Here is a 13750-nt window from a genome sequence, read left to right as displayed (position 1 = left end):
TTGTTGTGGCTGGTGACGTCATTAATGCCCGGATGTACGACTGCGAGAATTATATCGTCCCTACAACGTTGAGACCAAACCTACGCTCTTGATTCTATGTCATAAATAAAGATCACTACTTGTTATTTTACTTTTTGCATTTCATCTGAAAAAAAAAGATTTTTTAAACAGTAACTATAAATTCGAATTAAACATAAAATACGTTCAAATATCATTTTATTAGCGATAACCAGGGCTCTCGCGATAACATTTTCCTTTTCCCTGGCTCTCGCGATACTTCTCGTGACGTCACATACATGCGACTTGACATTAAGTGATACGACAACAAAAAGCACCGGGACGACCAGACGCGACCTCCCCGTGGACTTTTCGAGTCAGCCGACCAGACGCCGAATCTCGTTCGGTCCGCTGTGTGATGAATTCAAACACCTAAAAAAAGATGTTTTTGCGTTTTCCTCTACTGCTATGCGGAAGAAGCTCCGCGAAACGAGTGAGTTAGCATCTCATCATGACAGCAATCATCATGTCTGCAGATTGAGCCAGTCCAACGAATAATACAAATGCAAACTATACAGAGCGTATTGCTTTGTTTTATAAATGGGTGATTCCCCAACTTCAGTCAAGTTAGGTCATTTTTAGAAAATGTGACATTTTTAGCAATACTTCATATTTTTCATTTCATCACAGTTTATAGAAACATTAACTGATAGTGGCTGTAATGAAATTACGTATTTGTATATTTAATCCTTTCAGGGACAGTGCCAGGTCAGTATAGTGGATAGTTATTCAAAAGTTTTTATACACTGCTCAAAAAAATAAAGGGAACGCTAACGTAACATGGTACAGATCGGAATGAATGAAATATATTTTTAGTTGTATTGATGTTGTCCTGAGGGACCTCCTCCCATATCTGGGCTAGTGCACCACTGAGCTCCTGGACAGTCTGAGGAGCAACCTGGAGGCCTGTAGAGAATTCCAGGAGATATGTAGTTACTCCAGGAGAGCTGGACAGGGCCGAAGAAGGTTCTTAAACCCTCAGTATGCTCGGTATCCGCTGCTTTGTTCAAGGAGGACCAGGATGAGCATTGCCAGAGCTATAGAAGTGACCTCCAGCAGGCCACTGGTGTGAATGTTTCTCAACGAACAATCAGAAACGGGCTCCATGATGATGGCCTGAGGGTCCGACCTACTGTAGTGAGCCCCGTGCTCACTGCCCAGCACCGTAGAGCTCGATTGGCATTTGCAATAGGCCACCTGAATTTGCAACTATGCCACTGGCTTTGTGCTCTTCACCGATGAAAGCAGGTTCATTCTGAGCACATGCGACAGACATGAAAGCGTCTTGAGATTCCGTGGAGAACGTTATACTACCTACAACATCATTTAGCATGACCGGTGTGGTGGTGGTGGGTCAGTGATGGTCAGGGGAGGCATATCCCTGAAGAATACACAGACCTTTATAGGTTCGATAATGGCACCCTGACTCTTATTGGGTACTGGGATGAAATCCTCGGACCCATTGTCATAAGCTATGCTTGTGCAGTGGGACCTGGGTTTCTCCTAGTTCACAACAATGCCCAACGTGGCTGGAGTATGCTAGCAGTTCCTGAAGGAAGAAGGAATTGATAACATTGACAGGCGCCCATGTATGGGACATTATGTGTAGGTCTGTGTCTAGCAAGGGCAACATGAAAAAAATGTCGAATGTGTTTTTCTTTCTGCTAGGGACATAAATTCTTTGATAGTTGGAGAATCACCCCAATACTGTACGCCTTATTATTTTGTATACCATCTTGTCATAGTTACACATTAGATAAAGTCAATCAATGAGCAAATTGCAGAAGGCATGTTCATCGTGTCCATTTATGCTTCATTACAAAAGAGTTACTCATGTTTCAAACTTCTATATTGCAGGTAGGCATGTGTCTGTATGAGATGCTAACGGTATGATAACCTTAAGCCAAAATATCACAGTTTCACAGTATCACGGTATTGCAATTACAGCTCTAAAATGTGTTACTTTGAGATTTCTGGGTTTAAAAAAAAAAAAAAAAATCCATTGAACACGATTTTTATTTTTCAAAACATATTAGCAAATTGGAACATAAGTATAATGTTAAAATAAATAAAAAAATAACCAAATATTCTAAATGAAATTAAATGTAGTCCTTTAGTTGAGCCTAAACCCACAACCACAGCTCAGCATTATTACTATCAGAACAAAAATAACTGAATTATTTTCCATAAAAAGCACGTGTGTATGACTCGTATCATGTTCAAATTATACAAACCCTCTCTTTCGTAATACAGTTGCCAGAGAGAGAAAAAAAACACCACGTTTTACAACCGCTAGACATGGTAAACACGTTGGATTTAACTCTCGTAGCTGGTGGAAACGTTCATGACAGTGTTTACTAACCTTTAATTTTGAATAAATGCGAAATCATATTGAAGGTATTGCCTCCTCAGCAGCCACCCTACGCAAACATGTTTTACATGTCGGTTGGCCCTCCTCCTCTAACCAGCGGCCATCTGTAACTTTTCTGTAGCTGAAGTATTCCCATACCAGCAATTTCATTTTCTTCGATGGGGGAAAAAGTTCAGGAGTTTCACCTCCTCCAGCCATCGTGTAGCACAGCTGACTCATTTAACCCTTTCATGCACAAATTTTTTTTCCCCCTTTAAATGTTTAAATCTGAGCTTTCAATTGGGAGAAAGGAGTCATTTTTGTATTGAATTTCTTTTATTTACTTTATTTCTAGTCCTCAGAAGTTAGTATGTACCATTTGGGGAAAGAAATCTTGTAAAATTGTAAAACCAACAAATTGTGAAACTTCAGTTTCAGAACCCACTGTTTTAGCCTACAAACTGTCTGTGTGTGTTAAGTTTGTGTCGTCACTGGCTGGAGAAAATGCTCTTCCACCCAACTTGTTGCTTCCGGCCAATCTACAAGACGCGCCCAGGACAAGTGAGTAGTCCAAGCCCGAACCCAATCCGAACACTTCTCTTGTGAGCGAATGCTTAACATTTCCGAATTTGCTGACCCCACTCAGAGCGCCCGCTTCCCACGCCGGACACCCCTCTGCCCCTCCTGAGGTCTTGCAACACTGACATTCCTGCCCACAGGAGCCCCGTACGGCTATGGGTGGACGCTCTAGAAGGACAGGGCGACGACCCGCTTGGCGTGGCCGAGCTGCATCCTGACGTTTTTGCCGTCCCGCCCAGGTTAGTGCCGGCTTACTGTGAAACCCAACGCTAAAGTGCCCAAATGAGAAACGCAACTTTGACGTGAAAATTTGTGTTCCTGTGAAGATTGGACATCCTGCACAGCGTAGAAGTGTGGCAAAGAAACTTCAAACGCATTGTAAGTTCTTTCCAAATGTTCTTTGCACGGTTCCAAATCACTTTCAAATCACTTTTTGGGTGTTGTCATCTCATTTTCTTTGAGCTTTTCCCCCTAACTTCTTGTTTCAGTGTGTAGTTTCAGAAACGAACATTTTACATATACACAACAAGTGCTGCAATGATTAATCGATTAACTGCAGTACTGTATTGGCCCGAATGTAAGATGGTGTTTTTTGCATTGAAATAAGACTGAAAAAGTGGGGGTCGTCTTATATACGCGGTCTAGACGTTATACCCATTCACGACGCTAGATGGTGCCAGATATCATTGAAGCGATGTTCTTTCATGACAGATCTCAGCTACTCTCAAGTTTAACCAGTTTGCATTATTTTATTGCAATGTTTTTCCTTATTCAGATTTGTTTCAAGACTACAGTTACAGTTCACTTTGATGGCTAATATAGTTATTGCAATTTTGTTGTTTTATCACAATAGATTGGTTTATTTACATTTCAAAAACCAGAAGCCATTCATTTACGAATGTGGTTGCACTTTAGTTTGCATATTTAAATGTTCAGATATTAAGATTTGAATGAGGCAAAATAACATGCGTTTTCTCCAAATATATTGTTATGATCATTTGTTTCGGATGTACTGTAATTATTTTCTGTATAAAAAGTAATTTGGTGTTCAAAAATTTTTTTTTTCAAACTTGAGTCTTGAAAAAGGGGGTCGTCTTATAATCAGGGCCGTCTTATATTCGGGCCAATATGGTAATTTGATTAGAAAAAACCTTCGAGTCAAATTTAGCTGCTATGAAGATTTGTTTAATTAGAGTGGTGTTGTAATGGTTTGTTTTCAAAGTATTTGCATTTACTTTTTTTATTTGGGTGGATACACTGCCCTCTAGTGGCAACAGTGAATATGACATGTCTAATGGCCGAATCAAACTACAGCTAGTCCCTGGGTTATGACGTACCTGACTTATATGATTTCGACTTACAAAGACAAGTCAACTGTGCCCCGATCTACCATCAAGAGATCTGATGGACTCAAGAAGTGGGTTACGATTGCATATTAGTTTGAAAATCGACCGGATACACCGTATTTTTACACGAGTGACTTTCGGTCTGCCCGATCCTAGCTACAGGTAGTAGTATTGACGCAGGAGGATCGCGACTTGCGTCAAATAATAAACTCTGCTGTTCTTTTCGCGTGCGTCGTGTTGAGCCGCTTCTGGGACGCGTCTTAACACACGGCTGCACTGCGACTGGTGTGCATTGGCTGATTGACTTTAACGCCCACGTTTCACTGCATTCTCGCGGCGGCCACGTTGTCGCGCCGTTGACGTTTCTGGGTTATACTGTCCTACCGTGTTGGTCCTCATTATAGTAGAGAAGATGGAGTAAATATAATCTACACAAAGAAACTGTAACCCGATCGACTCACAGCCTCGAAAAGTAAGGGTTGCATTACGTCAGAAACTCGTTCAGTACGCCTCTGTTCCGAACCGAGCACCACGTACCGAAACGGTTCAATACAAATACATGTACCGTTACACCCTTAGTATTTGTGCACACGAAAAAGAGCGCATGCACACACATGAGGAAGAGCCGTTTGCTCCCACAAAGAAGGGGACTGAGCTGCAAGCCTGCGCGCATGTTCGTTGCTTGTGAGGAATCCACAGAGGCAACACCTGTATATAAGAACTTTTGTACTGTTTATTGTGCGTTTTCAATTGTGGTCGAATACTTGGGGCAAGTTGATTGTTTTTAATGATGTGCGGACGCTAACTGATATATGCTAATTGTTTTTGTGGATTCTTATCGCTGTATCAGCAGCTAGTTATGAACGTGAATTTGTATTGCTGTTATTGAAGATGATACTGATTTAATTTCATTTTTATTTCAGTTTCATTATGCAGCTGAATAAAGTTGGCAAACCACACGGACGTCTGACATCATTTCGGAGCTTAGCTCGCTGTCTAGTTAGGACTTAGCTCCAACGTCTTGGCGAGGACAATACAATGACGTATACGTGTTTTTGTATAGTTATTTTGAGATTTATTTTGGGGTACTTATAGGGTTGATTCCGACCTACGCGAAAATTCTGGTTACGTCGCTAGCGTGGGAATGGAACTTGTTCGTAACCCGGGGACTACCTGTACTCTCCTGTTAAGGCCAACATAAGGGGATATGTATTTGTTTTAGCTAATATGTTTGTTTATGCATTCGTAATTTAGTTTAAAAAAATATTTCGAATTTTTTGTGGGAATATGTGTTTGAACGATTTGTTAGGAGCTTATATATATGTATATATATATATATATATGTGTTTATATAGCGGAAAACACTCAGGCAACTTGAAGTTCTGCTCTGAGACCCCCAATTTGGTCAAATTTAAAAATTGTCCAACATGCATGTGTGATACATCATTGGAAAGCTTAAAATCTCAATTTTCTGTGGGAAGGCAAGGCAAGGCAAATTTATTTATATAGCACAATTCAACACAAGGCAATTCAAAGTGCTTGACATCACACAAAGATCATAAAAATCACATTTAAATCAACACAACGTAAAAACCAAGACAAAAGATTGCATTTAATCACAGAATAAAAATAAATAAATAAAAATAAAACAAAAATGAAAATAAAACAAAAACTACTACTACTAATAATAATTGAAATCAGCAATGGAGATAAGCACAAGAGGAATAGAAAGCAGGTAGATTGAAATATGTATATAGACAGTTATGGATATGCAGTGCTAAACAAAAGCGTTTTTAGCCCTGATTTAAAAGAGCTAACAGTTTGAGCATACTTCAGACATTCTGGTAACTTGTTCCAGAGGTGAGGAGCATAATAACTAAATGCTGCCTCACCCTGCTTGGTTCTTGTTCTTGGAACATGCAGAAGACCGGTTCCAGACGACCTTAGGGGTCTAGATGTCTCATAGGAATCTAACAAGTCAAGCATGTATTTTGGTCCAAGGCCATTAAGTGTTTTGAGACGAGCAGTAGTATTTTATAGTTTATCCTTTGACTCACTGGAAGCCAGTGTAGCGATTTCAAAACCGGTGTAATGTGGTCCAGCTTCCTTGTATTTGTGAGGACTCTGGCTGCAGCATTCTGTACTAGCTGCAGCTTCCTGACTGTTTTTTTTTTTATCAAGACCTGTAAATATACCGTTGCAATAGTCCAATCTGCTGAAAATGAATGCATGCATAAGTTTTTCCATGTCTTGTTGAGTCAGAAGCCCCTTAATTCTGTTTATATTTTTTAGGTGGTAATAAGCGGATTTAGTGACGGACTTTAGATGGCTATCAAATTTTAGGTCTGAGTCAATAATTACGCCAAGGTTTCTGACTTGATTTGTAGCTGTAAGTGACATTGTGCTAAGTTGGCTGCTTATCTTTGACCTTTCCTCTTTTGGCCCAAAAATGATCACCTCTGTCTTCTCCACATTTAACTGGAGAAAATTCTGGCACATCCATTCATTGATTTGATGAATGCATTTACTCAGGGAGACTAAGGGACTATAATCATGTGGGGACACAGAAATGTACAGTTGTGTGTCATCTGCATAGGCGTGATAGGAGATGTCATACTGTTCCATTATCTGAGCTAACGGAAGCATATAGATGTTAAATAAGAGTGGTCCAAGAATTGACCCTTGAGGGACTCCACACGCGAATTTGGTTCGTTCAAAAATTTTGGACAGGAGGGCATTTAAAAAAAAAAAAAAATTGTTTTTTTAAACAGCAAAACCCTATCTGGAGATGAGAGCACGTGAGAGCAGAATTGCAGACGCCACGACTTTAACGAGATATTATCGCGTACCTTATTTCGAGCCAAAAACTCCATGTCGCATGTATCACTGAGTGTCAACACACAGCTGTGAATGGCCACAGCTGGATTTTTGGGGGATTTTATGGGTGAAACATGGTAATATAACAAGGGTCGCGATGCAGAAATTTTTTTGGGCACTTGGCACTTTTTTTTTTTTTCAATTTTTCTTTGTTTGGGTCCATTATTTATCATCTAACATATCGGGGAAAATGCGACAGTAACAAAAAAATACAATTTAGCCATAGTTGTGAGGTAGATAGCCGCGACTTTTTTTACAGTCGCCATTTTTTTCATTGTGATGTAATTTATTTAAAAGTTAGAAATATGCGAGTGAATAATTTCATAAAGTCGTTTTTTTTTTTTAAAACTAAATATGACATCAATTAATGATTCCAAGCTAAAAATGACAGACATTTTGAATAATAAATATAATTACCTTGTTTTCATGGCTGGGTTGAAAAAAAAGCGGTTGCGCTACGTTTGTAAACGGAGGTTTCCAGGGTAAAACGGACAAATTAAAAATAGTTCGGGGCCTTAATGCGCCATGAATCTGCTATGGCAGCATATAGAAATATTGTTCTATCAAGCACAAGTTGTTTTGGCTTACAGCAGTTTCTTTTAAAGAGGAGTGCAAGAGCAGAAACTGCTTTTTCAGTCTTGTCTGTGTTTTCCGCCATATATATTAAAAAAGAGTTGGCTTTTTATAGCATTTAAGCTAGCGGGCTTTTTCTATTTTTTTACACCGGTTGAGGCTACACTCAGATATTAATTTAGTTTTAAATGCATTTATTGCTCTTGTGAACTGAAAGTGCAATTTTGCATCATTTGAAAAAGCACCCAAGAATTTTATTTTGTATTCGCAATTAATGCTCTTTTGAAAGTTCAATCTTAGCAAACCAAAATAAACATTATTGCAAGCATTAACACTTGTTTTTCGTTTTACATCTAAAATGTATTCTGCAAGGCATTAAATGTGTGTAATCTGCTTTCTCGGTTATTCGAACTAACTAATCCATAGAATAATCGATTACTTAAATCTATAGCTGCACACAACAGAACATTTGACATTCACATTGTAAATAATCCACATGCAAAATACATGAAGTGTGTGAGTAAATGTGTTTGTCCTGAGATAAAAAAAAAATGCTGGAAAATATTTTTGAAAATACCAAGTACACCCGCAGTCAAAGGTTTGGAGAAACTTCACTATTCGAAAAGTGAGAAAGTGTCTCGAAAAATTTTTTGTGTCAGAGTCACGCCAATACGAAGGTGAGGTCTGAGGTACGGGGAGGCGGCCGCAAACCATGGAAACAGAAGGGAGGAGGGCGCGCTCGCCACGGCAGTATCCGCTCGCCCCTGTGGAGGGGAGGTAAGCCCGCATTTTGGGACCGGATCCCACATTTTGCATTGGGGTTTTGACGTGGTGTGATGTCATCAGGGGGTGTGTCCCACGGCCCCAGGGGCCCCACCAGTTACTACTATATGCTGCCCATGAAGGTGCGTGTCCTAGGGCTTAAAGTGGCCCTGAGCTCCAAGGTGGCCCAGGTAGGATAAAAAAAAAAAATCACCAGAAGGAAGTCAGTGTAATGGATTGTCAAAATTGAAGTTGTGTTGTGGTCCATCTGTTTAGGGTTTTCTTTATATCGTGGACTCGCTGGACATTCAGAGTCCAGATTCGCGGGATTTGCTGGACGCCATCAGACTCAAACACTGGGAAGACTCCCTGCTCATCGTCGATGTGTAAGTGTTATTGTTGGGAATTTTTCTGATGTTCAGGTGTACCTGTGATGGTCTTGTCTTATTCTTTGCAGGGTATCCACGGGGTCTTAAAAAGTCTTAAAACCAATAATTTGAATTTAAGGTCTTAAAATTCTCCTAAAATCTCATAAAAGGTCAATACAATTTTGAAAGGTCCTACAAATCTATTGATGTTACTTTACTATTTAATTAATTTAAAAATTAATTAATCGTAATTAATCGCAATTCAAACCTTCTATAAAATATGCCATATATTTTTGTAAATTATTGTTGGAATGGAAAGATAAGACAAGACGGATATATACATAAGTACTGTATTTGTTTACTATAACAATAAATCAACAAGATGGCATTAACATTATTAACATTCTGTTAAAGCGATCCATTGATAGAAGAAAGTTCTTAAAAGATAAATGTTAGTACAAGTTTTAATATAAAATTTCTATAATCCCTCTTAATGTTTTCGTTTTAATAAAATTTGTAAAATTTTCAAAAAAAAAATAAACTAGTAGCTTGCCATTGTTGATGTCAATAATTACACAATGCTCATGGTGCTGAAACCCATAAAATCAGTCGCACCCAACCGCCAGCAGAGGGCGACAAAACACCAAAAAAATACAGGTAACAAATGGACATGACACTGTGCTGTCTTTTTAATCTGAGCGGGGCATGTGCATTAAATGCGTCAAATATTTTAACGCGATTAATTTAAAAAATTAATTATCGCCCGTTAACGCGATAATTTTGACAGCCCTAATGTATTCATATTTCCCAGAGTGAAAGAGCTGTGAATAAATTCACATACTTTGCAACAGAGGTGGATAGTAAGTTTAGTTAAGTTTTTGAGAAAAAAGTTTTACCATGCCATACTTTTTACTTGTGTAGATTTGTGAAGACGAAACTATCCTCTAACTCCTCTACTTTGGGCTACACTAGAGTCGTTATATTTTTCCTCTTTATTCCACATATTTGACTTTAGTTTTGGCAGAGATGCCGACAGTGGCTCTAACAGCTCCACCAATGAGATGTCACAACAATAATCACATGACTCCATTATATCAATAACGCGTAAAAATATGACCAGACGCAGGTTTGCAGTCGGAAGTCATATGATTACGCCGGCCTGTTCAATCATGCGGCATCTTTAAAGCGCCGTAAAAATTAAACTACTGTACTTGAAAGCGCGGATTTGTTTGAACCTTTCTCCTAGTTTTTATTTGTAAGCAATAAGACTAGTTTTCAATTCATGGAAGGAAATATTTCTCCACCAGAGGGCACGCTTGCTCTTTGGACAGGTAATGTTTAATTTTTCTAGTTTGAATTCGAGTATTTTTATTTTTTGGAGGGGGGCCTAATATGGTCATGCCATAGTTCAGTGTATCAAATACGGTACTTGTTCTCCCCATTGTAGATGTGGTGCTGAAAAAAAATACCATTGTTTCAAAATATCACACTGTAAGCAGTTGCTCTGAGTGATTCATTCAGTATTCTTCTGACTGGATATTTTTTTTTTCTTGTACTCGAGTAATATTTTGAAGTAACGCTACTCTTGAGTAAAATTTTTGGCTAAATTACACTCATTCTAGGCTTCCAATTTTCCTTCAAATGTTTTGTAGGGGTTTTTGTTTTTTGCAGGTACCGATGTGAAATGGGTCTTAAATTTGCCTGCTGAACCCTGCAGAGGCCCTGCTTTGGTCACTTCTGATGTATTTGTTCTGATATTCCTTTGGACGTTAAATTAAATCACTATAATTACATCTCAATCTTCCTAAATTTTTAATTTTTTTCTTTTTCTTATTAAAGCACCTGTCAGTAGAAATCATAATTACTTACTCATTCCACCATATGTTTGTCCAAACCCATATGCATAACAAAAATCATGAATAGCATTGTTTTTAATAAGACTTCTAGTTGGCCTTAGAACTCTGATTTGAGTTGAACAGATTCACCATAAAAACTATCCATATATCATTACATAACTGAATCAACATCAATTAACATTAAGATTTTTTTTTTTTTTAAGTATCCCATCTTTCAAAAATCCAATGTGTATATTAATGATGGTATCTGGACTGACAGATCCCTCTTTAGACATGTTTACAATTGTACGCATTTCTGTATACTGTATGTCAAAGCTATTAGCTTTAACACCATTAGTTCGCTTTGACAAATCTAAATGATCATTCCAGGTATACATCAACCTGCAAGTTAAAATCAATTATCCAGACAAGATAAAACGATCCCTCTTTGTAACCTAAATACTGTACAATAATTTAAAGGTTTCCTTGGAAATTCATCAGTCATTATAAATTACTAAAAATGGTTAAATTCTACTGATCATCAACATTAGGGAAAAGGAATTATCGTTGACTTCATATAACAATTGCCAGGTCCACGTTTCTTATTCTTTTGCTATTCCTGTGTGGGTTTCCACAGTGGTGACAACTTTGCCGACAACATCCTGCAGGCCACGGCCACCCTCAAGACGGTCAACCTCATTCCAGCTCTAGGTGCGTTGTCTTGTCAGCTCGTGCTTGTCAAATGGAAGTTGATATAGTTGTCTGCATGTACACAGGTCTGAATGTGCACAGCATCTTGAAACACGAAGGCCTGGTCCTCACGCTGGAGACGTTGCGCTTCCTGGAGGATAAACTGCTTTGGCACGACCAGCGCTACACACCGCTGTATCCGTTTAGATTGCCCTACTCTGACTTCCCATAACCCTCCACATTTATCTGTATGCAATTGTCATGTTTAATAAATATATAACAATGACAAAGTTTTTGTTGTGGAATAAAAACAAACTTTTGTGACTTTTTGTGAAGCTTTCAAGTAATTTTAATCTTGCTGTTCCAATGTAGTTATGTTACTATCATGTTTTGTCAGGTTACATATGTATAAAAAGTAAGGAGCTCAATGATGTAAAAAGTGCCTAAAGTTTATGCAGGAAAACAAGTTCGAAACTCACTCGGTTTGGTACATTTTATCATGCCTTACCCTGTTCCTGCTTGGCACTTAAAAAACAAAATATAGTGGCAAAAACAATCTTTAAAAAGGGGTCTAAAATACCCAGACATATGAGGTAGGTAATCTGGCAGCTTCATGAGTATAACGTCCTTTTCAATTCACTGACATTTTTGTTCTTCATTGCTCCTATTTCAGCTTATCTCACATCTTGTTCCATCAAAAAGCTAAAGGATGTTACAAGGGGGGGGAAAAATCCTAGTAAAAAAAAAAAATCTATACATTAAAAGGCCTTATACTTACAGTAGGTTCACAAAACAGGAATGTTTCCCCACGTGGTGTAAGGCTTAAAATTGAAATGTGACTTTATCATATGTGCCAAAAAGCGATCAAAAGACCCCAGTATCAATTTTTAAACTTGTGAGGTGGGGTGCGATTGTCCTGTATGTCCTTGTTTCCACATGCCACCTCATTTCCAATTCCTGGCCATCACCTTCATTCTCTGTATAGTCACCTTTTCTTTTGAAGTGGCTTGTTGTCAAAAGCGATACGTGAACATGTGAGGCTTATCGGGGTGCGCCATCTGGTTCCGGACTTCCCAGCGTAGAGCCGAACGCTTCTTTTCAGTTGGAACTACGTAACTGTTGGCCACGTAGGTCCTGTGAGCCTTGGGCTGCAATAAAAACTTGCGTCAGCTCCTTTTGCTTTTTTTGCAGCGTTTCTCTAACTTTTTGGATCAACTTTTCAATGAACCACCAACAATCATAAGGGCAATCCAACATTCATGTAATTTCCTAATTTCTTGTACACAGTTTAATTTTTTAAAAACCCTCTTAGGGATAGTGGTCACACTTCAGTGGACAACTATTCCAAAGTTTACACTTAAGACAAATTTTTTTTTAAGTCATTAAAAATAACCAATACTATTGAGCCATAGACTTCATAATTGTATAGACGGGGCACATCTGTCAGCCACTGCGCAACGCCTTCAAGTAGGGGTCCGTCCTACAGTCCACTTCAGTTATTTGCAGTCGGTCGCAGTTAGTCAACACATGCAGGGATCCAACGCCGGATTTAGGTTGAAAAAGTACGAAAGCTGTACCGCATATAAACAGGAAGGATTGTCTCAGTGATTTGTTCGAGGATTCAAGGTAATTATTTTTCGTATCCTGCATACATTGTGAAACGTGAAAAAAATGATTGGGAGAAATTAGCCGCCTCAGCTTGGCGTTATACTCTGCAATATTTACGTAAAATAACTGCTAACTGCCCAGTTTTTTGTTCTTTTAACCAACAATCGAGACTGTTTTACATCCATATCTATAAAGAATTCAGGGATTTAAGCATTTATTCACAAGAATTTTCAACAGAAAAACCTCTTTATTTACATATGGCGGCCGCTTATTTGCTTACTGACTAGCCTCATAGTTCGCAATATTTACGTAAAATAAATGCTAACTGCACTTTTTTTTTTTGCTTTTAACCAAGAATCGAGACTGTTTTACGTCCATATCTATAAAGAATTCTAAGCATTTATTCACAAGAATTTTCAACAGAAAAAACTGTTTACATATGGCGGCTGCTAATTTGCTTACTGACAAGCATCATAGTTCTCAATATTTACATAAAAATAAAAAAAAAACACTTTTTTTTTTTTTGCTTTTAACCAAGAATCGAGACTGTTTTAGGTGCATATCTATGAAGAATTCTGCGATTTAAGCATTTATTCACAAGAATTTTCAAAGGAAAAAGCTTTTTGTGTTTCCACTCGGTCAGCTTTGATGGCGATAGGTCCCCTATGAATCGGCCCCGCACCCCCTTGTCTCGTCAATACATTA

General features: G+C 38.4%; 2 protein-coding genes across 3 annotated transcripts in view; one reads left to right on the top strand and one right to left on the bottom strand.

Annotated features, from left to right (window-relative positions):
- Positions 1–325: 325 nt before the first annotated feature.
- On the top strand, positions 326–11754 carry mrpl4 (mitochondrial ribosomal protein L4). Its single transcript, XM_057843168.1, has 9 exons — positions 326–490; positions 2887–2968; positions 3054–3225; positions 3313–3364; positions 8442–8559; positions 8629–8735; positions 8821–8930; positions 11385–11458; positions 11524–11754. Exons 1-9 carry the CDS (start codon positions 440–442, stop codon positions 11667–11669), a joined length of 912 nt encoding a protein of 303 aa, XP_057699151.1. The 5' UTR covers positions 326–439; the 3' UTR covers positions 11670–11754.
- hyls1 (HYLS1 centriolar and ciliogenesis associated) overlaps positions 9356–13750 on the bottom strand; it is a 32404-nt gene continuing 28009 nt past the window's right edge. For both annotated transcript variants that reach the window (XM_057843167.1, XM_057843166.1), the window contains one exon: positions 9356–12585. In XM_057843167.1, the coding sequence (XP_057699150.1) occupies positions 12451–12585 (135 nt within the window). In that variant the 3' untranslated portion in view covers positions 9356–12450. The remainder of the gene's footprint in view (positions 12586–13750) is intronic.

Source organism: Corythoichthys intestinalis, chromosome 8 (assembly GCF_030265065.1).
Source record: "Corythoichthys intestinalis isolate RoL2023-P3 chromosome 8, ASM3026506v1, whole genome shotgun sequence".
NCBI lineage: Eukaryota > Metazoa > Chordata > Actinopteri > Syngnathiformes > Syngnathidae > Corythoichthys > Corythoichthys intestinalis.
This window is presented reverse-complemented; position numbering and strand designations above follow the sequence as displayed.